Source organism: Neolamprologus brichardi, chromosome 2, assembly GCF_056152115.1.
Source record: "Neolamprologus brichardi isolate AB-2024 chromosome 2, ASM5615211v1, whole genome shotgun sequence".
NCBI classification, from domain to species: domain Eukaryota; kingdom Metazoa; phylum Chordata; class Actinopteri; order Cichliformes; family Cichlidae; genus Neolamprologus; species Neolamprologus brichardi.
In genome coordinates this window covers 24,907,642-24,931,744 of record NC_142105.1, presented here as the reverse complement: position 1 = coordinate 24,931,744, position 24,103 = coordinate 24,907,642, and the positions used below count along the sequence as shown (strand labels likewise).

At 38.9% G+C, this 24,103-nt stretch overlaps 2 protein-coding genes and 1 long non-coding RNA gene across 3 annotated transcripts; 1 reads left to right on the top strand and 2 right to left on the bottom strand.

Moving 5' to 3' along the window:
- The first annotated feature begins 865 nt into the window (after positions 1-865).
- reep2 (receptor accessory protein 2) lies at positions 866-11,912 on the top strand. The gene is made up of 8 exons (XM_006781509.3): positions 866-1,110; positions 3,017-3,089; positions 6,231-6,307; positions 6,571-6,691; positions 6,798-6,911; positions 8,234-8,414; positions 9,654-9,820; positions 10,848-11,912. The coding sequence occupies exons 1-8, from the start codon at positions 1,079-1,081 to the stop codon at positions 10,917-10,919; spliced, it is 837 nt and encodes a 278-aa protein (XP_006781572.1). The 5' UTR covers positions 866-1,078; the 3' UTR covers positions 10,920-11,912.
- Positions 11,913-15,362: 3,450 nt separating this feature from the next.
- LOC148106135 (uncharacterized) lies at positions 15,363-16,031 on the bottom strand. Its single transcript, XM_087851801.1, has one exon. The coding sequence runs from the start codon at positions 16,029-16,031 to the stop codon at positions 15,363-15,365; it is 669 nt and encodes a 222-aa protein (XP_087707927.1).
- A 4,358-nt stretch (positions 16,032-20,389) lies between these two features.
- LOC148106134 (uncharacterized) lies at positions 20,390-21,181 on the bottom strand. Its single transcript, XR_015720779.1, has 3 exons — positions 21,109-21,181; positions 20,928-20,999; positions 20,390-20,781 (listed from the first exon to the last, which is right to left on the bottom strand). It is a non-coding gene; the product is annotated as an uncharacterized LOC148106134 (long non-coding RNA).
- Positions 21,182-24,103: the final 2,922 nt, after the last annotated feature.

The window sequence follows — 24,103 nt, the reverse complement described above, 5'->3', positions numbered from 1 at the left end:
TGATGATCCCACACTGCTTCAATAATGTTGAGGTTTGGGGCTCTGGGGAGGCCAATCCATGACTGATAGTTCTATTGTATGTCTTTACTGCATTGGCAGTATGTTTGCATTGGCTGAAGTGCAGCCCCAAACCAGTCCTTGTTTGACTTGGAAGATGCAACACTGGTAAATCCCTTGTAAATGTTTCATATGTTAGTGTTAAGTGGCTTAATTGAAAACAACACAAACATTCCTCTGACAATGGTCGGGTACAAGGACTGGATTGAAAATCGCTAAAGAAGCAGCCACTTTCAAAATAAAAACTTTGAAAGACCCACAGGAAGTCTGGTTCCTTAGAGACAAAATATAAGGTAATCAATGGGACTCCACAGGCTACTTTTTGATAAGTTAACCACTTCACTCAGTTTTCTGCTTAACTGAGTAACTGTTATCAAATGTTTAAACTCAGTATCTTGTGGGACTGTGTTTAGTGTGTTTACATCTTTAAGTCTTCAGAGAAATGTTGAATCCCTCTTATGAGCCTAAATCATTTATCCACAGATCGGTCTCATGGACATAATAAAAAATAATGATCATAAAAAGGAGACCAGCACTGTGTGGGTTTTCACTAGGATAAACCTGGTATGACTGTGCTTGGCTTTGGTCCTTGTCAGTGAGCAGATTGGGATTTCACAGCAAAATTATGAAAGAAAAAGATTAAATCAGTTCTTTAGTAGTTTAATAACCTAATGTAGATGACTAAGGTTGTATTGTGCGCCACTGTTGGTTAACTAAGAGGAGCACCATGGGCCACATTTTGAAGCTAAAACTACAGATTTATCAGAGTGACTCTGGCCCTTTAAGAGCCAGTCTTGTTCATCAGCGGTGGTGTTGGTGGTGATAGAGAGCAGAGCAGTCTGGAGTTACACACTGCAGAGCACATCTCCAGCTGCTGTTAGCCTACCTGACGGCACAGCAGCCTTCTGGCTCTCATCACAGCTCGTCCTGGAGGGGAATGGGGGCCACCTAGCCCGCTTACTAGCCGACTAGATTTCCTAGAAGCTGGGGGGAAAGCCTCGAAGGCTGGCGGTCCAGCAAGATGGTATCCTGGATTATCTCGAGGATAGTTGTGTGAGTATGGGCAGGGCTGCATCTATTTTTTTTATTCTTAAACACCATAACGGCTCCTTTCATCAGCTGCGTGATGCTGAACGCCGACCAGCTAGGCTGTCCGTTTCTTGTCCTTTTTATACACACACTTCACATGTAGGGGAAAAATAAATACATTAGCTATCCTGGCATTCAGACAGGGGCGTTTAAAGCTCCTGTGTTCAATAACCGCTGCCGTTTCTTTAATCAGCACAATGATGCAGCACAATCTGCATCCAGCGCTTGCTAGCCGCTCGTAGCTAACGCGGGCTGGCTAGTCAGTAACTGTAACCACCTGACAGATAATGTGTTGGCAGGGAAAGTGCAGCCTGTTTAACATGCCAGCCTCGCTGCACACAAGTAAACAGACTCCGAGCTGCCAGCCACTGCTTTTTACTTTTAAATAGCCCTCTGTGAATGTAACTAGGCGCCGTACCAACACGAGTTGGTAAAATGTGGTGCAAGGCTAAAGAAGCCCAACAGCCCAGCCAGGGATGTGTGTCCATCCATTCATATGCCACCAGCAGTGGGGCTTAATAAGACGGACAAGCGGTATCAGCAGATCACTCCTAGCCTCCACCTGAACACGCCACATCCACACTGTGTGGATGACTCAACCAAAACCAGCTGTCATTATCTTGATCCATTATGCAGACACTTCATGGTGCTGTCCCATCTCTAGTGAAATGTCCAGGTACTGTGTGCTCATCAACTGCTAACCTTAAAGTCGAACATCATGATGCCTTTGGAAGGCCCAGGTGTAGAAATGATGCTTCATCCCTATAAATGTTCTGCTTTTCCTTGATTACATAAGCAAACTGTTACTGTTATTGGCTTCCAGCTGCCTGCATCTTCCACTTCACTACACCTCAGGTAGTCATGTGTCTACTGAAGGCAAACAATGTGACTTGAATATGCATCATAATGCCCGCTGATTATCCAGCACACAAGATTAGTCATTTCTTGTCTTTTGTGCTTTAAATGTGCATCTGGCCCAGTTTCTATAGGGTGGCCAGCCTGTTTCTTTTATCCTGTTTTTACAGCTAGTTTATTAGTCTAACCTAAAGAAGTGAACACTAAAATATTTCCTAGACTGAACAAGAGGATGGAGTGACCGTAAGGTCAGTAGTGGGCTTTCAATGAGGACACAAAGAGGCACAGGGCGTCTGCTCTGGGAGCCCGCTGGCTTGGAGGCCTGCTACGAGTCATGTCGGCTCACTGTACAGAGCTGCACACATCACTGAGCAGCGTAGTCGAACACTAGGACAGAAGACCTACTTAAGGAAGGGGGAAAAAAATAGATGCTAGGCTACCTCTGTAATTGGCATTCAACCTTGATTTACATTAAGGGTTTAAATCCAGCTATTGGTTTGCACTGTAGGCACACTTGCACGGCCCTTCTGATCTGTGCTCTCCCTGCTGTCGCCTCACTCAGCGTTCAGTATCCTGTCAAATCAGCACAAATTGGCACAGTGGCAGAGGATGAGATCAAATGCACATCAAAAACAAGGCTGTGTTTGCACAATGTCCCAGTGTGCACGTGTTCTAACACATGGTGACCCACCCCTGGTGGAAACTGTGTTTTTTCCATTTTAGCTCACTGCAGTCTTCCTGACTCCATTACATTGTTTCTACTCATTATCAGGCCACTTTGTTTTGACAAGTCACTGCCCAGCACTTCTTTTGTGGCATCGCCATGCGGATTAAAACCACATAGACACTCGCTCTGCTCAAGTACATGTCGCCCTTTTGTGTTTCACAGAAGCTCAGAGCAGATGTGGCTGCTGTGTGGGAGTGGGTTTGTGAGGTGTCAGAGTCAACACCCAGAGGCCATGTTCTCTAGCTGAAGCCCCTTCCTCTGACCCAGTCTTGTCTGCTTTTTTTGCAGCCTTGCCTTTGGGACGCTCTACCCGGCGTACTCCTCGTATAAGGCCGTCAAAACGAAGAATGTGAAGGAATATGTGAGTATAACCCCTGGTTACTAAACTTCAGCAAACCATTTTTGAGCTCTGTCTGCTCTGTTTGACTTTTAGGGTGTTTTGCCCTGAGCGCCTGCCAGCTATTTCTCCTCTAATGTGTTGAGAATCAACATGAGGCAGAGAAATGCTCGGTTTCATCAGAGCAAGCTTATTAATTACTTGGAGTAATTTCTGTTGTCATGTTTTCTGCAATGCCTGTTCCGTTTCTTTGGCCGTTATCATTTGAAGACTAACAAAAATAGGAATCATGCTTAATGATCGGGGTGTTCCAGACAAGGCCAGAGGCATGGGATTGCAGTTTAACTAGGACACACCAACCTTCATAAAAGAAGGGCGTTTATGCACCATAAAAACACTAAAAGACGGAACAAATCCTGCACTTTGGATTCTTCCTGATTCTTTTTCCGTTCTGCGTAGATCTTTATGAAGTTCTGATTTATAAACCTGAAGCATTTATTGTGACAGGACCTTAAAATGTGGGACTTAGTTCAGGGTATTTTAACACAACCCTTGCAAACATTATATGAATTTACATGCAGCTCCTGATAATTGCAGGGTCATGTTGTGCACTGTATTGTGAGAGCCTATCGGGATGAATTGGACTGAGCACTAGACAAATAGCTGGTTGTTAAAGACAATGAAAGGTTGTCTTTAAAGGTTAAAGCAAATCCTTTAATTCTTGTTAGGATGATTAGATGATGTCCCAAAGAGCTTCTTTGGCTATCTGCAATGTTTGGCTTCCTCATTTTTCAAGTGCTTTCAAGTTGAGATCTGGTGACTGTGGATGAAAGTCCGTGACAATCGACACTCTTCAGTCTTCTTTTTGGTCTAGTCGTAGTTCTTGCAAAGAGATGTGGTTGGGTGATTTATTCAGCTGCTGTAGGAGTCTTTCTAAAAAAAAAAAAAAGAGCACCAACTGAAGGGTTTAGCATGTTAAGCACAGAGTGCACTTGGGTAAAGTTGATGCAGTGGAGGCAAAACCACCCCACAAACATGTTTCAGTGTCAGTTTGATCTACATCTACAAATCTTATCTTTTGTAATCTATGGGCTAGGGCAACAGTGACAGAAAAGAAGGGGGGGGGGGGGGGTGCAAATGCACAGGAGTTAACTGGAGAAACAAGAGGAAGACTAGATCACAGCCTAACAAAGATGCAGAAGAGGAAATCCAGATTAGGAAAATACTCAAATCTCCATGCAGTCTCTCTCATGGATGCTGAAGGGTCTCTTCAAGGGTTGGATGGAAATGCATTAGCAAGCTTTGCTCTGACCTCACCTCTCTCCGATGGAAACAGGAACACAATCTTCGGCAATTTCATACCCCTATCAGATGGATGCATTATGATCGTGTTCATCACTTGCTGGAAAATACAAATCAAAACAAAACAGGTGCTGCAGCTTCAGAGTGTGGTTGGAAAATCTGCGTCAGTGCAGAGTTAGTGCTGGAGAGCTTTACAGCCCACTTCCACAGCACTCGACATAGTGGACTCTCCATGCAAACACAAGAGGAGTGAGCGGTGTGTGTGAGTAGAGGTGTTATTGGGGTTGTTGGAATTTGTCCTAAATTCACACTAGGAAGAGGGAAAATAAGGCCCTGGGGAACTCAGTCGAGACAGAGAATGAAATGCAGAAAGCCCTGAAAACATTCAGAATGAAGTGGGGGTGGGGTGGTGGGGAGACTAAGATTACAACAATAAACCAGGAAGAAACACTGGAGCATGAAACTGTTTTTACTTTTCAAAATTTCAAATCCTCAAACATTCAATTTGTTTTCATTTTTTCTTCATCATTTTAGACCCCAGAATGTATTTTGTTTTAATAGTTAAACATTATTTATTTATTTCTCAATTGCAAATGATTCAGACCTCTAAAAATTGTCATATTTTTAAATGGATGTCTGTGCTGGATCCAGCACTGAATAGCAGACTGTATTGCATTGCTCAAAATAATTCAGGGGCACAAGTTTAACTCATAAACATGATGTGCCATCCCGGAGGAGCTTTGAACATGAATGTACCTTTTCATGCTATAATTGGTGACAACGAGTGTAGCAAAAAGCAAAGCTGGACACTGATCAGTCAGGAGAGGATGCTAGACTGTTGTCTGTATCCAGGTGGTCTTGTTGTTGCCTCTCCTGTGGGCCCGTTGAAAGCACCTGCACCTGACTCACAATGGTTTAAGCTTCCTAAATGGACAGATTGATATCCCTGAAGTTTAACTGACTTTTTAAAAAAGAAACATATATGATGAGATTCCACATGAATGATTTGCTTTGGTTTAAAGTGAAATAAAGGTTCCCTGTAAAGGGCTCAGTCAGTCTATTGGATGTTTGGACTAAAATCCAAAGGATGAAGATTGTATGAAACCGGCCAACCCTTTAATACGATAATGTTTTATCGTTCGGAAAGTGCCTGGGTTTTTGATCACTGTGGATATTTTTAAACACAGCTGATTGGGGCTCTTCCTGATTACCTCATCACTGTATGCGAGAGAGAGGTGGGGAGATGGCAGCACTCTGGCCCTCAGCCTAGATTTGCACGGGAGAATAGTCTCCTCCTGGCTGGTTACTATGGCAACCCACCCTCTCAGTCGCTGCTCAGGCAGACGGCCACAGAAGGAGCGAATATGGGGCGGGGAAGTGTGAGAGGGGGAGAGAAGGGAGACGCCATTTTTAGAGCTGCTCTCATCCCCGTTCTTCTCTTGTTTGGCTCATTTCTAACGAGCCGAATGATTCGCCGTTTGGTGCATTCTCGCGGCTACGTGCCGGCGGCCTGTTAATGCCTTTAAATGCACCATTACCACTCAGAGCTGTTCTTATGTTGAATATATCAGTGTATTTGATAACTGATGATTTATCTGATATTAGCTACAAAGTAAATTTGCCTGTAAATGACCAGTTTAGAAGATGACTCACATCTCTCTTTGTCTCAGATGTGCCCATGCATAGTGATGTGATGCGAATGGACTGAAGCGTGTGTCCGATTTCTGTGTAGGGATGTCTGTGTGCGTAACCTCTGTTTAGTGCCACGTGTCTCAGCACATGCGAACTGGATGCTGTGGATTTTTGTGTGCTACTTTTAATCATGTTCTCTCCCTTCACCTTTGTGTGTGTGTGTGTGTCCAGGTGAAGTGGATGATGTACTGGATAGTGTTTGCATTGTTCAGCACAGCAGAAACAGTCACAGACCTGCTCCTATCATGGTGAGTCGGGAGCTGCTTGTGATTGTAACCCTCTTTTTCTTCACGCGCTTATAATAAATGAACCACTTGTAAAATAAAACATCAATAGATGCTTTAATGTTCTGCTGCTGATTTTTAATACAATAATCTCTTGAAGGATCTTTTTTGTTTTCCTTTCCTACTTTAGCATCCTAATCTATACACCACTAATGCATACCTTTTGCTCAGTGTGTTGTTTCCTTTACGTCGCTGCTGACTGATTAACTCTGTGTTTAATTATCCAGGTTTCCATTTTACTTTGAGCTAAAGATTGCGTTTGTGATCTGGCTGCTGTCTCCGTACACCAAGGGCTCCAGTGTCCTCTACCGCAAGTTTGTCCACCCCACCCTGTCAAATAAAGAGAAGGTAAAAAGAAAAAGCCCATCAAAATCTGAAATGATATGACTCTTTGTCCTGACGACTCAAAGTGTCGTCTCTAACTCCTCCCTGTGTACTGTCCTTTGTGCTGCAGGAGATAGATGAATACATCGCACAGGCCAAAGACAGAAGTTATGAGACCATGATGAAGTTTGGAAAACGGGGTCTCAACCTGGCTGCTAACGCTGCCGTCACTGCAGCCACCAAGGTGACTGTGCTTAAATGTTAACGTTTGCTCTGTCTTCAAGTATCTTTAAAGTAGATCATGGCTAACACCTGTTCAGTTAATATTTTATGTGTTTATTTACTTGTTAACGTTATTACAAAGTCCCCACATAGATGCCTCTGCTTTTCTGTTTGCATGTGAAATACAAACCTCGGCCAAATGGTAAATAATGTTGTTATTAACTCACTTGTACAGCTAGAAAAGAGGACTGAGATGACTGTCAGTAGTTGAGCTTCCTCTAACGATTAGTCTCATAATTAAGTGGGCTCTGAATTTATTTTCTAAATGAGTTTTTTGTTCTATTCATGGAAGAACATTAACAAACCTCCACCAAGCCAGCTCACTCTGTGGGCAGTATTTACTTTAATGGGACCTCTTACTGTAATGTACATAATAAAGTGACAGGTCCCTATATATCATCTCTACATCCCCAGATGTGTATGCTTTCATATAATAGTTTTAAATAGCTCTACATATCATTATTAGCACTTTGACCTTCAGATCAATGTATAGATCTTGAAGGAGAGGTCAGAGGTTGTGACATGATATTTGAAATCTTTCTATTTGTTGACTGTACACAACACATTTGTAAGAATCACAGTTTCTAAGGTTTAAGGCTTTTTTTTTGTTGGTTTTCAACCAATAAATAACTAGGATGACCTTTCATGGTGGATGTGCATTTTATGTGACCAGGTGATTGGACTAAATAACTTTTTCTGACTTTCGTCAGATTAGCTGTGCAACTGTAATAGTGAAGCGTGCTATCAGATACTGAACAGTTGTTCTTGTAAGCTGCGAAACAGGAAGTTGGCGCTACTAAATCATTCTGTACTAAAGGCTTATAGCTGCTGCAGACACTTGTTCTATATTTATAGTAAAGCTTGTTGTTTGTTCCTTAATACAAAATTCCATATTAGTTAAACATGCACTCTCTAACATTTGTCATTTGTCCCAAACACAGGATCACAGATCGCATTTATCAATGTCCTCAAGTATTCAAACGCATTTGTTTGTAAAGGCAAATATTGTCCGTGCAGCTTCTTTTTATTAGCGCTCCACTTGGAATTTATTTTCATATTGATTACCCTGTTGATTATTCTGTTTAGTAAGTTAAATAATTGTAGCCAAAATTGGTCATCTCACTTTCCCAGAATCCAAAGTGGGGTCTTCCAAATATTAATCAGCTTCACCACATAATCATTGGCAGATTTTTAAAAAATGAAGTTTTGAAAACAGTTTTCTTCTGAGTAATGGTGGTTTTGCATATCTAATATGCCTGTTTTTGTTCCTGCTGTGACGCCCAGGGGCAGGGCGTGTTGTCAGACAAGTTGCGGAGTTTCAGCATGCAGGACCTCACTCTCATCAACGCTGATGACGAGCTGGCTCTGCACACTCCCGATGCCCGCATGAGACGGGACCCCATGGATGAGATGAGCTCGGGCGCGAGCACGCTGCCCCGGGCCAAGAGCACCGCTGCACGGCAGAGTAAGGCCGCACAACACGCATCTCCCGCATGACATCAGCAGCAGCTTCACGTAGAGAAACACGGAGTCGTACACAAGTGCATGAATACACACAAGCTGTGTTTGCAGCTTGCTGACTGACCCAGAGCGTGACGACGAAGTCTTCCTTTATTTAACTTCAGAGCAGGACTGGGACTACTTCGGCCAAGTGGAGTCATGTGATTTAAAGCACTGCAGGGTGGGAAGAAAGGGTGGGGAAAGAAGGGTGGCTGAGGGAGGCCGTGCAAAGAGGATTGAGCCGGGGTGAAAACATGTGATTCCAGTGGGAGGGGAGGCTTGGAAGGAGGTCTCTTTGTGTCTCGCTGCACCGCCGGCTGGCTAACTGTGTGGGTACAAGCTGTGAGCTGAATACAGAGAGACACTGAAACAATGAAGTCATGGGGCCGAGTGGTGCATTTTAATATGTACAATGCTTTTTGTTTTCTTTTTGTTCATTTACACATGACTTCTAAAACCAGACTGAAAACAGCTGAAACAAAACACTGAAGTCAGAGTTCAACTGAAATCTGCAGTGGCGTTAGTAAATGAGTAGACCCTAACTTTTATGAACTAGCAAGTTCAAAATTATTTATTTTGGATTACTTTTCTTTTCTTTTTTTTTTTTTTTTTTATTCTAAATGATCTGCAGTTCATCACTAAAGTAACGAGTTGTAGCTTTGCACAGCACCTAAAGTTGCTGTTTGGGATTTTTCTAATTTTACTCAATAAAACACTTTTTCTATTTTAGATGTCACACAAACAGTTTAGTTTCCTTCCTAATTTAACATTTGCAAAGAAAACTTTGTAATCTAATGGACCACTTCTTCTGATTTTATGTCTCCCAAAAGCAAAGGATAAAAATGATTTCACAAGCTAATTTGAGTCTCTGGAAAATGGGCAAATGAAAACAACAAAACAAAAAAACAAACACTTAAAAAGATGGAAGTGACTCCTTTTTTTCTCTTTATTTTAAAACTGGTGGCTGTATATTATTAAAAAAAATAGATACATTGAAGTGTCCACTAGGTGGCGTTAAAGGCTCTGTCTGTGATGATGCACTGGTTCAAGGCTACACTAAATAAATCTGTAAATTCAGCAGTTCTGTGGCAGCAGTAAAATGCAGACGTGTGATGTTTGGTGTCTCTCAGATCATGTGGTGATGTCACTCTGAACACTCAGCTACTCTCACTGACTGTCCATCAATCTCTGTCCTGTCCCGCAGCTCGCTCTGTGGCAGCCGCGTCCCTTATTGATGACACATCGTCCCAACACAGCTCTGACCTGTCAGACACAAGGACCGAACACTCTGATGAGGATGTGGGAGATAAAGGGCACAAACGCAGTACCAGTGTCAAGGCAACCAAGAAGCCTGCTGCTGCTAAGACAGAGGTAGGGCATACACGCTTTGTAGATTTGTCAATCACAGGGCAATTTTCTTACATTGTGTATATATACAATATTACAACAGTCACTAGCCACTTTAAGTGCACCTTCAAATGCTCATTACCCAGCAACTGCATTTAGCCATGTAGACATGGTCAAAATGACCTGCTGAAGTTCAAACTAAGCATCAGAACGAGGGAAAATGTTGTTTAAGTGACTTTGAAAGTGATTTGTTTGTTGGTTGGTGCCAGATGGGTTGGTCAGAGTATTTCGGAAACTGCTGAGGTTCTCCCACACATTCATCTCTAAGGTTTACAGAGACTGGTCTGAAAAAGAGAAAATATCCAGGGGCTCTACAGTCATCCGATCTTAGTCCTATAGAGCGTCTTTGGGATGTGGGGGAATGGGTGTGGACAGAAATCTTCCAGCACCTTGTTGAATCTGTGCCTTGAAGAATTCTGAAGGCAGACGAGGCCCCAGCCCTGTACTAGCAACGTGTACCTAATAATCTGACCAATAGGTGTAGCATTGTCAGTATTTCCTAATATTTTTTTCTTCCTCAACAATTAACCTACTTTAATTTGGTAATAGTAATGTATGCATTTCATTACTAATAGCACAGTTCATTTCCAGTAAAACGGCGATAAATGATTTCATGTTGCACACATTACCTCTTGACCTACATTTAGTTCTGACCCACAGATTACATGTATGCTTTCACAAGCAATTAAGTGGCCTGTGAGTTCACATAATCATACCTGTAATTACACAGGCAAGTGATACTACCTGCACCAACTGTATATACATCAGATGTTCCTGTGGTGTTTTGCAGCATCAACAGTTCACTCAGAAATGGCACGCTGCTCTTTATGGAGACTTTATTTTCACTGTTTACACAGATTAAACATGCTTTGAGCAGCAGTTACAATGCAACTAATAACTCGTACTCTTGTTAGTGAAACCACTCATTTTCCCAGTCTTTGATTGATCAGCTTTAGTAATCTCTCTCTTTATTTTCTTCTTCTGCGGCCAGACTCAAAACAAAACAGTGAAAAAGCCAGTGAAGAAGAAGACGACAACTAATAACGCAGAGACGCCACCATGAGTCCTGCAGCCCACACATGCACTGGCCTCCACTCGCTCCACCCACAGCCTGCAGTCCCTTCCTCCTGTTTGGTGTCCACACAAGCGCACATATACACTTTACATACATACATTCATTTTAAATACAGTTCTTTTAAAGTTACAGGCCCTTGTTTATGAAGTCTCGTTCTCTTTAAGGAGAATTTAGCTGAGATTTAACTGAGACTGAGACTTTTTTTTTTCTTTTTAATTTCACACAGGCCACAGTCTTCAGCTAATCTTGACCTGACCGTGTGGTAGAAATCATCCAAAGTTTGTCTTTTGAAGCACTGAAAACTGGGAACTCTGGGCTCTCAGTATTTTGCCATCATTTTAAACTAAGGAGAAAAAGGCAAAATCTCCTTTGAGGCCTACATTAATTAATGAGTGGATGAGTGTTTCCATCCTTACTGCTGTTAAGCTCAGCACACCTGTCACTCAGGACCAGCCTGCCTTCACTCTTTTACAGCAGTGTATCCTGTCTTTGTTTAATGTTAAACTAATTCTTTTTTTTTTTGCGTCCAAAGTTTCATTGTTAGCTTGTCCTCAGTCTGTTTCCTCTGAGTGAGTCTGGCTCTGCCACGTTCAGGTCTCACTCTTTCACATCACACACAGTGCTGATGATGAATTATTTGTTCAGTGCTGGTTTTGTGATCCTCGATCTGGACGCTACTCTGAGGTCATATGTAACTATGATCTGTGATGTTAGTAATTAATATGATCAGCTGTGCTCAGCTGGATCTGTGAAGGCAATGCTGCCAATGAGTGATGGCTTTCATGCTGGTGTTTTTGGGCTAACTTATCTGCTTTCACTACAAAGGGGATGTTTGTATATCATTTCTTTTTAACATTACACAGTGACCCAGCACCTCTGCGATTTCTTTTACTCCTTCTATCCAGCTGTGTGGTGACACTTGACCTGATAAATAGCATTTCTGCACACTGGAAGCTTGGATGGACTACAGAAATATATGAATAGTGACACAAATAAAACTACTGCGAGTGATCATTTTAGTCTCAGATATGGAGGGAGAGTGAGAGCAGGCTGTGGGTGTTTCTAAAGTTACTGGACTTCTGGTTGTCAGCCACTGCATTAGGTATACTGGGTACACGAGAGCATGAGAGGTGGTCAGTGCTCATTATTGCTGTCAGCAGTGTGACTCTTGAACCAGTAGGGGGAGCCAAAGCTCACCTCCACTGTTAGCTGAAGTTGCTGAACCACATGTAAACACCAACATGTAAATAGTAACCTTGACTGTATATACAGTATGAGCTTGCTTGCCTTATTCATTCTCTGGGCTTAAATTAGTTTTTAATCATTTCTGTGTATTTTTCATTCTTAGTCTTGACAAATCACACGTTCTGACTGAGACCAGAGGAACCTCAGACTTTCAGTAAAGACTTCTGGTAGTAGAAGTGATTATTGAATTTTAAATTAACATGTTTACTTTTCTCCTTGAGACATTTAACTCCATCTCAGTGTAGGGAATCAGCTTGTAAATTTACATTTTATTTTTGGTATTTTAGGGCCAAAAGTTGGAAACAAGACTTTTTTTTTTCTTCTCCTTAATTTAATGTTTACACTGAATAAAAACACATCACATACTGAAAAGACATTTTGTGTTATGAAGAGAACGTTCTTCATTTTTATCTTGTGTCATTTTGAGATATTTATTGCTGATTATTTTGAGTTTAAAATCAGTATTATATACAGGGACGTTCATTTGTATCTTGTTTGTGTCAGTTATCAAAGCTCCACATCAAAGAGGATAATTTCATGTGCCGGCACAGTGGTACCTTATAAGGTCATGTAATGGTTAATAAAATACTAATAAAGAACATTAAATTTGTCTGTTTCTGTTGATTTTTGTGCAGCTCAAAGCAAATCATCTACACAGCAGCCACTAAGTGGGAGTAGCACAGTTGTTTCTAGTAATGGCAAAGCCTCTCAGACCTCACTGAAGAAAGACACACTGATTTTGATGGGTAGGGTTGTAAAAAATATGTAAACTGTATTTTAACTGTGCTTTCAGAAATGTATGTTTTTGTTTTGTTTGTTTGTTTTTCCCCTAATATCTCATCATTCATTCATTTCAAAGTCTGGTAGCTCACTCTGGAGCCTCACCCTGTCTCTTGATATAGTTAGTCATCATCTAACCCACATGATGATTCCGTAAACAGAGAGATGATATACACTTTGTTATCCGTTTCATCAACAAACTGAGTTTATTTATATAACTTCTATTCACAACAGCGGTCTTAAGACACTGTATATTGTAAGGCAGACCCAGCTATGTTAAGGAGAACATCAGCAATCAGAAAATCTCCTGTGAGCAAGAGATGACAGGAAGGAAGAACTCCCTTTTAACAGGGAGAGACCTCCATCAGGATGAGATTTAGGGAGGAGCAGCCATCTACTACTTCTACTGGTTGGGTGTTTGTTGTTTTTGTGTAGAGACTATAATGTGCTCTTATGGATGTATAAATCTACATAGAAAATGACAAAGAATTGGAGTACAAAAATTTGAATAAAGAACAACTTACTACAAGTAAGGGAGATGCGAGTCTTAGTAACAACAAATAAAAGTAAAAGATTATGAACCAGCTACACAATGGGCTGTTATATTCTGGCTTCAAATGTCAATATTAACCAATATTAATGAACTAAATTCCTAAATGTTGATTCTGTTCATCCGGACGTAGCATTTTCAGTGGGAGAAATGTTTTGTCAATCATCTAAGTGGCTTCTTCAGTCTCAGCTGACTGCGGGACTCCATTGTGGACAATCACACCTGCTCCATTCCACTCTTGTGAAGCAGCAGACTTCCTTCTCCCAGTAACTGATTCAACATTTCAGCCATAAAGAATAGTTCAGGAAATCATTATTGTTCTCTCTGTAAAAGTGTACAATAACTCTTCATTATGTGGCAGGATAAATACAGCATCTCTCTCTCTATGTATAACTTTCTGTGAAACCATACAGTTGGGCTATAAGCAGGAAGAGGAAGGGTGAGGGTAATCCAGAGTAAGAACCCATAAAATATTTGCGTCACCTCTAACAGTTTCCCTGTAATATCGCTCAAAGATGAGAATGTTTGAAGTACAGTACTGTAATTTTGGAGTTTACTTTTCATTTTGTCTTAAACCATACTGTTCAAAGAGCTGTTAGGCACAAGAGGAAGAATGGGGGTAACCCAGATTAAGAATCCAGTGAAATACTTGCCTCACCTCTAACAGTTTTCCTGTAATAAAATTAAAAAAAAATACACAATATCAAAAATATAGCACTGCAATTTTACTTAGCTGGGGATAAGGTCAGGTTGAATAGAAATATATATATATATATATATATATATATATATATTATATTTGTTGAGGTGGATTGAATAATACAATAGTAAAAATTATGGCAGGACATAGAAGACTGTTTCTAAGCCATATTGTAGGTGCGGCTGGGGGTGTGGCTAGCTTGACTGTCACTTCACATGTGAGGGCTCACTTGATCACAGTGTCGCAGCAGCGAAATATTTACCCCTCCCAAATGGGTTAAACCAAAAGTAACAGTAGCCTGTTTTGAAAATGTAATAAAACGTGCAGATACTTGTTTGAAAATCTAATGAGAAAAACTAAAAAGTAGTTTTAAGAACTACTCAAGTATAGTAGAGATAGAGTAGAGATACCTGAAAATATTACTTAAGTACAGTAGCAAAGTATTTGCATGCTGTTACTTCCCATCTCTGTTTACACTGAATAAAAAGACATCTCATGCTGAAAATATATCTTGTGTTAAGAGGATGTCACTCTGTGTTTTTATCTTGTGCCATTTTTACATATTGTCTTGTATACAGGGATGTTTATTTATGTCTTGTTAGTGCCAACTCTCAAAGCTCCATATCAAAAGAATAATTTCATGTGACAGCACAATGGTACCTAACAAAGTCTTGTAATGGTAAATAAAATACTAATAAAAAAACACAAATTTTTTGTGTTTCTCTGCATTGTGTCCATTATGGTTGAAAGCAAACTTTCTTTACAGAGCTCTGTGTGCCTGTTAAATCTTTCTGAGCAGCCTCAGTGAAGAAAGACAGTATGAAAACTTCCAAGACAGTATGAAAACCCAAAAACTAGAATTTAAAAACTAGATTAAAACAAAACAAACAATCAAAAAACACATTTAACCCTCAAAGACAGCAAACTTTGGTAGCTGACTCTGGAGGTTCACACTATCTCTTGGTTTAATTTATTAGTGGGTTCTTTTCTTTGTATCTTAAAATCTAAAAGTGTTTTGTTCTCATCCATCTTTGTATCATTGCTTTAATTGTGTAAGCAGGAAGATAGTGTACAATTTGTTGAGGAGGAAAAAAATACCAGAGTTGGTTATCACAATTCTGTTTTATTTAATCATAGACAAAATACAAATCTGAATTTAAAAGATTTGTCTGTATTCATCTATTAATTTTACTGGATGATGAAGCTGGTGAAGCTGGATGAAGCTGTTGATTCCAGGTTGTGACTCTAGGTCCTGTGTAAAAAGATCATCTACTTTTTGGTTAAATATTGTTGTAATATTTTCTTTAACCAATGACACAAAACTATTGTTAACATTTTCTCTCCACAACTTCTTCAGAATAGGTTCAATGTTCTCTGATAGAAATATGAAAGAATCAATTTTCTTATCTCCAAGCTCCAAGAAATCTTTACATAGCGCAGTTGATCCTTCTGCCAGCTTCAATAGAGCCTTACGAGCAACTTTAATTCTTTCATTGTCCTCACCACATGACAATTGCTTCAATATTCCATGGTTTTCTAAAATTGTATTTAAATTCTTATAATCCAGTTTGTAGGGAATGTTCTCATATTCCTCAACACAAGACTTGAAAGGACTCTTAGGATTCATGATGTCTTTAGATGAAAGCTCATTAAAGTAACCTGGTCCACAAAGTCCCCAAGGTATTGTGTATGTCAAAACTGTGATAGCATCATATTTTACATACCATTCATAAGCTTTGATTAAAATCAAAAACATACAACCCTCAATTTGATCATACCTTTCTAAACATGGACTATAATATGAATAAAATTTTTCAGATAACATTCAAGACTCTGACACCAAAGACAAAACAAGCAGCTGGAAATGAAATCCAGTGTGCCTCCAACATGACAGACACTGGTGTCTTTTTGTGGACAGCTTCAGTTTGTTTCAAAGTTCAGTATACACAATAATTGTTCCAAGATATTTGTAAGACTGAACATATTTCACTGTCTGAGTCTTATTTTTGTGACATCTTGACATCAGGGAGCTGCTGATGATCTTGATCGGACATAAGTCCATTTATATCAACTGTTTGTATCCTGTCAGTTAAAAAGTCAAGAATCCAGCCATCAAGATTGAGTATGTTGAGGGCTGAAGACAAATCAACAAACATTAATTGAATATGAGAATCTTTTTACTCTGAGTGTTCATCGATTAGTTTGACAAAGATTATGTGGTTTACAAACAAACTGTATGGAGTTAAGCACATGTCCAGTTTGCCTTAAAATCTATCTTGAACCATTTTCATCAAGACCAATGTAATGGTAGCATTTCCACCTAATATAAAGAGAAGACCGCATGAAAGTAAATACAGAAGGATCACTGCAAAGTGCAAACACCTCATAAACCTCAAGAATAGAAAGGTTGGAGTAACTGTGCTAGTTCAGACATTCCAGTTCTGGACAAACATTCTTTGGTCAGATAAAATTGAGCTCAACCTTTACCAGAATGGTACATTCATTTTCAGTAACATACATACACACACAGTCTGAATCTCACAACATCTCCCCCTTTAACAAAAGTACTTTAAACATAGAAGAACAGTGTTGTCAGAACGCTGGACATCACAGGGGTAGACTACCCTCAGTCCTGATAAGGGATTATTCTGCCCTTAGAACATAGAAGGAGACAGTCCTCAGTCTCTGAATCTGAGAGGTACTTTGATCTCTCATCCACCGGGAAGTCACCCTCACAGGGCCTCACCGCGGGATAAGGCCTGATGATACCTGGCTTACTGGTGGTTCTTGGAGCAGCTGCCCCTCTAGTTGGAGAATCTGTCACTGCTGCTGTGTTTCATTACGCATGCTGCTGGAATGCTGTTTGTCAAGGCTGAAGGGTTGGGGCAACCAAGCACCAGTTTCTTGTCGATCTTTGCTAGGAAGTATTTATAGTGAAAATTAAGTAATTAACACAGCACAGAAAAGTATTGTTTCATAAAATAGTTATTGTCGCTGCACAACACTTCTTGTCCAGGTTCCCTCTGTGTTGCTGAGGGCATCTTTTATTTGTGCGCGTGCTAAGTACATTTGTTAACCAGTGTGGGAAGGCCAGAATAAGTAAAGGTGGCAAAGCCGCTTAGACCAGCATACAAACTGCCATAGATTCTGGTGCTTTTGGAAAGCAAGAGAAAGTGCACACCTCAATATCTGTCTGTCACCTCAAAGAGACAGACAACAGCTCCACTTTTAAGTTGAAATGTTGAAAATTAAAAAATTTTTAAAAAATGCACACCTTTGGAAAGTTTCATTCCATTTGCATTAACAGAACAAAAATGGTTGAAAACCGAATAAAGAAAGTGGCCAAAAATGGCCAGATAGGAACCAGAGGGTTAAGATCAGACTTTACATTTTTGTTTTCAATAAAGCATGTAGTTAGATCAGCTTGATCAGGTGACCACGAATCCTCCCTTAGCTATGCTGCAAAATGCTTAGGCTGCAGGAGGCTTCCCATGATGATTTTCTTCTTTACTGTCCTTTTACACTCACTGTGTGTCTATACACCATTCGGCATTTCCTCATAAGTCAATATTAATCTCTGGTTCTCTCCCACAGTGTGTCTGTTGTGCTGTCTTCCTCCCCTAAGCCACATTTGCAGCAGGTGGCTTCTTCTACGTGAGCTTGGTTCTGCTGGAGGTTTCTTCTTGTTAAAAGGGAGTTTTTCATTCCCGCTGTTGCCAAGTGTCATTCTCTCCATTATTGTCCGGTCTTTACTTTAGAGTATGAAATGCCTTGAAGCAACTGATTTGGCACTACATACTGTAAAAAATGTAATTGAATATTTTCTTGTAATAGATTACCAAATAATCTGAACATTTTTTTAAAACTAAAACTGCCTGTTATTATTGTATTCTTATTCTAAACTGACAGTGCCAATACTACACATTCAGACACAGTAGTAGATGGTGTTTTTAATACTATATGTGTTAGTCTAATTTGGTTGTATGGGGTCCACATTGACCTTCTGTGTTGTAAGTCATAATGACTGCACAGCCATTAAGGATCAAATCAGCTTCTAAAAAAAATTCTGTTTTTTCTCCCTCTGCTTGCTTCTTATTGTCTTTGAGGCTCGGGACCAGCACTCCTGCTGTTGGACAGAAAGACTTCAACTCAGTGGTAAGTATTTTGGTTTTCCAATATATTAGCAATTGTCAGTAACATTTATATTAATTAGGCTGAACTTTAATCATACTTTAGATCAGCCTGTTTTACTTATTGTTTTATTTGTGCTTTGGTTTGGGGAAGTTGTTTCTTTACTGATCTTTTCCTGTCTTCTGTTATTAGACTTGAGATATGACTGCATTATGCTGTTGCTGGTGACTCCAGTTAATTCTACAAGACATGCTGTGTAAGTAAACAAACAACAACAGTTTGGTCTGCATTTCTTGAAAGATCACATCCCCCAAACTTAGTTTAGAGGGTCTACACTGTATATAGTGAAGTCTGCAAGTTTTCTAACAGCAAAATTTGTTTTGTGCCCAAATCATTTTTCAGATCATTAGAATGAAAGTTATTGGCTATGTTTGCATAGCCCTTTTTAAAATGATGCTTTCATGACATTATTGTGTGTTTGGTGGTGGTCACGGCTATCTAGACAATTGAATGACACCTGTCCGGCGGGGAGGGAGCCTGAGATTGTCTAAATTGGAGTCTGTTTTATACCAAATGCAGAAAAAAAATGTTTTAAGAAAGCAATTAAGTTCATGTTCCAAAAAATATGATTGTTTGCTTGCAGGACACCAGGAGAGATGAGTCCTCCGTCACAGATGGTGTGGTCAGTGAAGATGGTCGCCTGCAGGTTCAAGCTTATTGCATCTCCAACCCACATCCACTGCCACTGTACTTAAGGGAAGTTAAAGACTTTCTTCTGCACTTACATTTGGATCACCTCGATCCATGATAGTCATTCAGGCAGTAATGCCTGGACTGGAAACAAGCCATCCTTAAAATATTACAACATTCCAGCTCATGTGTTGGAATGAAAAACAAATGTGTTGTTTAAATCAGAGACTGCACTTGTGACAGAACAACAAATATTTTATTTTGATTATATAAGTAATGGAAGTACAAAACAAACTTGTTTTAGGCCTAAACTTATTTTCTTAATAATTAAATCTGAGACTTTTTTTCATTGTAAGATTATAACAGTAATGGCAATATAATAGTTTGTTGTTCAGCAGAACAGTGTCCAGTATGTTGGCTGTTATACTTTTTTGCATTTGAAAATAAAAGTTGGGCTGATTTTAACATCATTACAAAAAGTGTTGTTAATTATTTTTAATCATATTCAGGTTACCACAAATTGTTTTTAATTTAGTTGAACTTGAAATGTTTGTCAGTAGGTAAACAATTAGTATTGTACAGTCAGAAATATCAAGTTATTCTTAATACTGCAGACTTGCAATGAATACGTTGTCCTAACAGTCATCTTAAGTAAGCTTTACTTAGTTTTTTTGACACAACGAGTTTGCATAGTTTTTTTGAGTTCTGTGAACTAATTAGATTTTACAGTGTAGAAGTGTTAAAGTCACTGTATATTGTAAGGCAGGCACTACAATATTAGGGATTAATTTGTTCAATGATTCACTTTGAGAGAACGTTTAACAGATAGTTTTGGAGTTTTCTTTTTTTAAACTGTGGTTACATTTCTCTGAGTCTACTGTTGTGGTATGGTTGTAATTATGAATAGTGTGTGAATGCAAGCATTTTTTTATTTTTATTTTTTTTAATGGAATAGTAAAATGACCTTAGCTGAATGAGCCCTTGTCAAAGTTGACAGTTCATTTGGTCTGACCCTGAAGCAGATGTCTGGTTGTTGGTGAACACCTGGCTCATCTTGAATTTATGTGTTAATTAATTGAATTGCTGACTCAGCTAATTCAGCCAAATCGGTTTTTGGGGGAACAATAGGAAATGTAATAATTCAACATGAATCAATTTGACCTTTTTACACTGTAATGTAATCTGATTCCCTACAAGATCTGCAGTTTCTTATTTCAACTTGTTGAACAGGAGCCACACAGTTTGTTAATAAAAAGAATAAAAGCACACATTTGAATCAAATTAACTTTACACAGTTAATTTGATTCAATTGGATAAACACCAGTAGTACATTTTGTTAATGAGAAGAGAAACAGCACAAAGTGGATTTTAAAAAAAATATTTATTTTGTAATAAAGACTCAAATTCAGAAAGCCATTTGAATTAAAAAAAAAATCAAATAGTTTATGAGTCGAATTCATCAGGTCAGATTCTTCTTAGTCATATTCATCAGGTCAGTTTTGGAGCGTTTTGCTCCACGATTTCTGAAAAGTACATCATATTTGTAAGCTGCAAACAATTTTATTCTGTCTTGTATTTTTAGTGATAAAAATGAACATCTCTTTCAAAACTTCTTTCAAAGCTACATGTGATGACTTCTTCTGGTCTTAATACTTACCATTAAATATAGTTTTTGCGGTTAACTCCAAAAAACAATACTTCATTAAATTTGCCAGAACCGAATACAGAGCCACAAGCCCAGGGGTGTTAAACCACTGAGGGAAGAATAAATGTGTTTATTAATACTTATTACAAATTTCACTGAAACCCAAATCATATAACATTGTGATCTGAAAAGTACTGAATCTGCTGTTTAGTTTTGTTACATTTTGTAACAAAACAGAGAGAAATAACCACTCACCTTGATTGCAAGAAGACCGCAAAGGAACAAAAGTCCTAATATTGCAGAAACTCCTGCAGCTCTAAACTTTTTCTGGATAAATATACAATATTAAATAAGTTCAAATCTACCACCGCACTTTTGTACTGTCTATAAAAAACAATGAATTGTGAGAAATAGGATGAATTTATGCTGCACTCACCTTTCTCATATCCTTATTATTATTGTTATTATTCATTATTCCTCTTAAGGCTTACTTACTGAGGCTGCCTACATATATACTCTGTGAGCCTCTCCAATTGGCCAATGCAGTTTCATTACGTGTACTGCTAGAATGCTGATTGTCAGGGCTGAAGGGTGTAATGGAAAAATTTGACTCACATTCTGTGACCATGCAATCTTTCATAAATACTACATGATGTCAAAGTTATCTTTTATTATCTATTATTATTTTGGGTTTACAGACTCTTTTTGACAAAGAGTCTGTGGGCTGTTGTCCAGCTCTGTAATACTAACTGAAGCCTCTGCAAAGGTAACGCTAACAAAGACAACCTGCTTCAGTGTCTCGATTAGTTTCAGATTTCAACAACAAAACGAAAGTGTTGATGGTTGCACTTTCTGCTTGGAAGTCAAAACAACAACAACTGATATTAATATTTAGAGTTGCAGTATGGAACACTGCAAAGAAAAGTTATGTTTCTTAAAATAATCATCATCGGTCACAGAGACCGCCCAACTGAGTTCTGCTCAGCCTTTGGGCCCAAAAAGACTGTTTCCTCTCAGTGAGTCTGGCTCTGCCACGTTCAGGTCTCACTCTTTCACATCATGGTTATGCTTTTTGGTTGTGTTTTGGATTATTTTATGGCCAAAAGTCAAAAACCAGTCTCTTTTGTTCTTAATTTAATGTTTATACTGAAAACCTATATTGTGTTATGAAGATACCTCTCTGAATTTCTTATAATCATTTTTGTCATTTTGAGATATTTATTGCTGAAAAAATTATTTTGGCACTGGTATCAATACAACTGCGAACAAAACAGCAAAAATATCAATATTTTACTCTGATATGATAAAACTGATATCAATGTAACTAAAATTCATTATCATTCATTTCAAGTTTAATTTCAGCTGACCTGAGAAATGTAAATCTGAGGTGTAACATGCCCCCTTTCTCTGCTCTACAGTTGCACAACATTAAAAAAAAAACCCAAAAAACAGAATCATCCTTGAATAAAATCTGTCACATGTTGAATTTTATATCATTTAGTGGGTTCTAAATTAATTACAGACACTTTACTTTGTAATATTTTACTAAACAATCAAGATTTGAGAATCATGAATGAAAAATGTGACATTTGTAATTACTTGCCAGATTGTGAAATCATTACAGACATAGTCAGTCACTGTCTGTCACAACAATTCACAAATCTTTCCACTCAGAACAATGTAAATCTGAGGTGTACCAGATCCATTTCCCTGCTCTACAGATTCAAAACATCCAAACTTAAACAACAGGATCATGTGTAGAACTAAATATAAATCAATACAACAACATTAAGGCCTATCATCGATACAATGAGCTGAAGACTCCATCTAGAGTCAATTGCCTTGAATAGAATATGTCACATGTTGAATTTGTTAATTACCGACATATTACTTTGTAACATTTTACCAAAGAATCAAGACTTTAGAATTATTTTTAAGATGTTTTTTTTTTTTTTTTTTTTTTTACAAATTACCTTTAACTATTGTTTTTATTTTTCCTTTCACTTTTTTCGTTTTCTAAATAAATCATAATTTTACTTCATGCTCTGCAGATCATTTACTTATTCATTTACGTAGTGTGCTGTATTACACTTATCTGTTGTCCGTGTTTGTTTTGAAAATGCATGTGAAATGGTCTATGGTTGACCATTTCTATCTGTAGGTACAAACAAAGTCCTGAAATTCTTTCAGTTGCACGTATCCTGATGGACCAGCTTCATTCAGGACTCACTGCATTCCTGCAGTTTCACCTGAGGCTGGACCCATTGTTACACATACACATGGATGATTGATGGATGTCTGTGTGTGTGTGAATGACATTTCAGTTACTGACATTACAGAAACGAAAGCATTTCTGCTGTTCAACCTGTGGCTGTAGCTGATTAGCCCTAGATTTGCTTTGTGTGTGAATGTGTGTGTGTTTGACTGACATGATGTACATTAACAGAAACGGTTATTTCTGTTAATTTTAATGTTTCTGTTTCTGTCATGTTCTCTAGTCGAGTCTGAGGCTAGAGCCATAGATGCCCGTTTAAGCCTACAAACATCTTACAAAGATTTACTTTGCACATCTTTTGTATGCATGTGTCTTACTCTCAGGATGTACAATAGCAAAACCTTAAAACTGGAATGAAGATTTAAAACAAAAATACAAATATTACAAGTTATTTTAAACATTTTGGAAAAAAATCAGCTACAGCCAAAGAATGAGTTGCATGTTCAGATTATATGGTAATCTATTACAAGGTAATTCACCAAAAAATCATTTAGATTATATTCTAAATGTCATAGTTTGTGTTCACAGGGCTGTGTAGTAGTAGTGTGTAGCAGCTGGATAGTGTAGTGCTAAGACTACACACCTTGGAGCGGCAGTCGTCCAGTAAGGGTCCTCGCTAGACACCCCCCCATGCTAAAACCAAGCCTGTAGCACGGCTATGTCTGCATCCTGTCCGCAGCTTGGGCACAACCTGTTCACTATATGCTGCACTGTATATGTGACAAAAGTTGTAATCTTCTACAACATGGTATGAAAAGTTGATCCTGGATGTAGCGTTTTAAGAATTATTAGGAATTCATGTGATACCAGTTATTATTTCTGATTGTAGGTGCAAGAGTGCAGCTAGTACTTCATGAAAATCAGTTTGCCTCAGTAATGCAAATGGACCATAATTCCTGCCTGATTCTATTGGTGTGTGCAATATGCCTTCTCATCTTAATATGTTCAATTCTGATGGAAAAAAAAAAAACACAAGATGAAAGCCTGGAAGCCACAGTGCATAAACTAGTGGCTACATGTCCTTTACAACCTGCAGTCGGTGGTGTTGTGTTCTTGAGTTGTGCAGGGACATTCACAGTGTTTGTGTTAAAAGGACGAGAGGGACGCGGACATTTTTCTGCAATGGCTCTGCTTAAAAGCTGTTTGCTTGCATTAA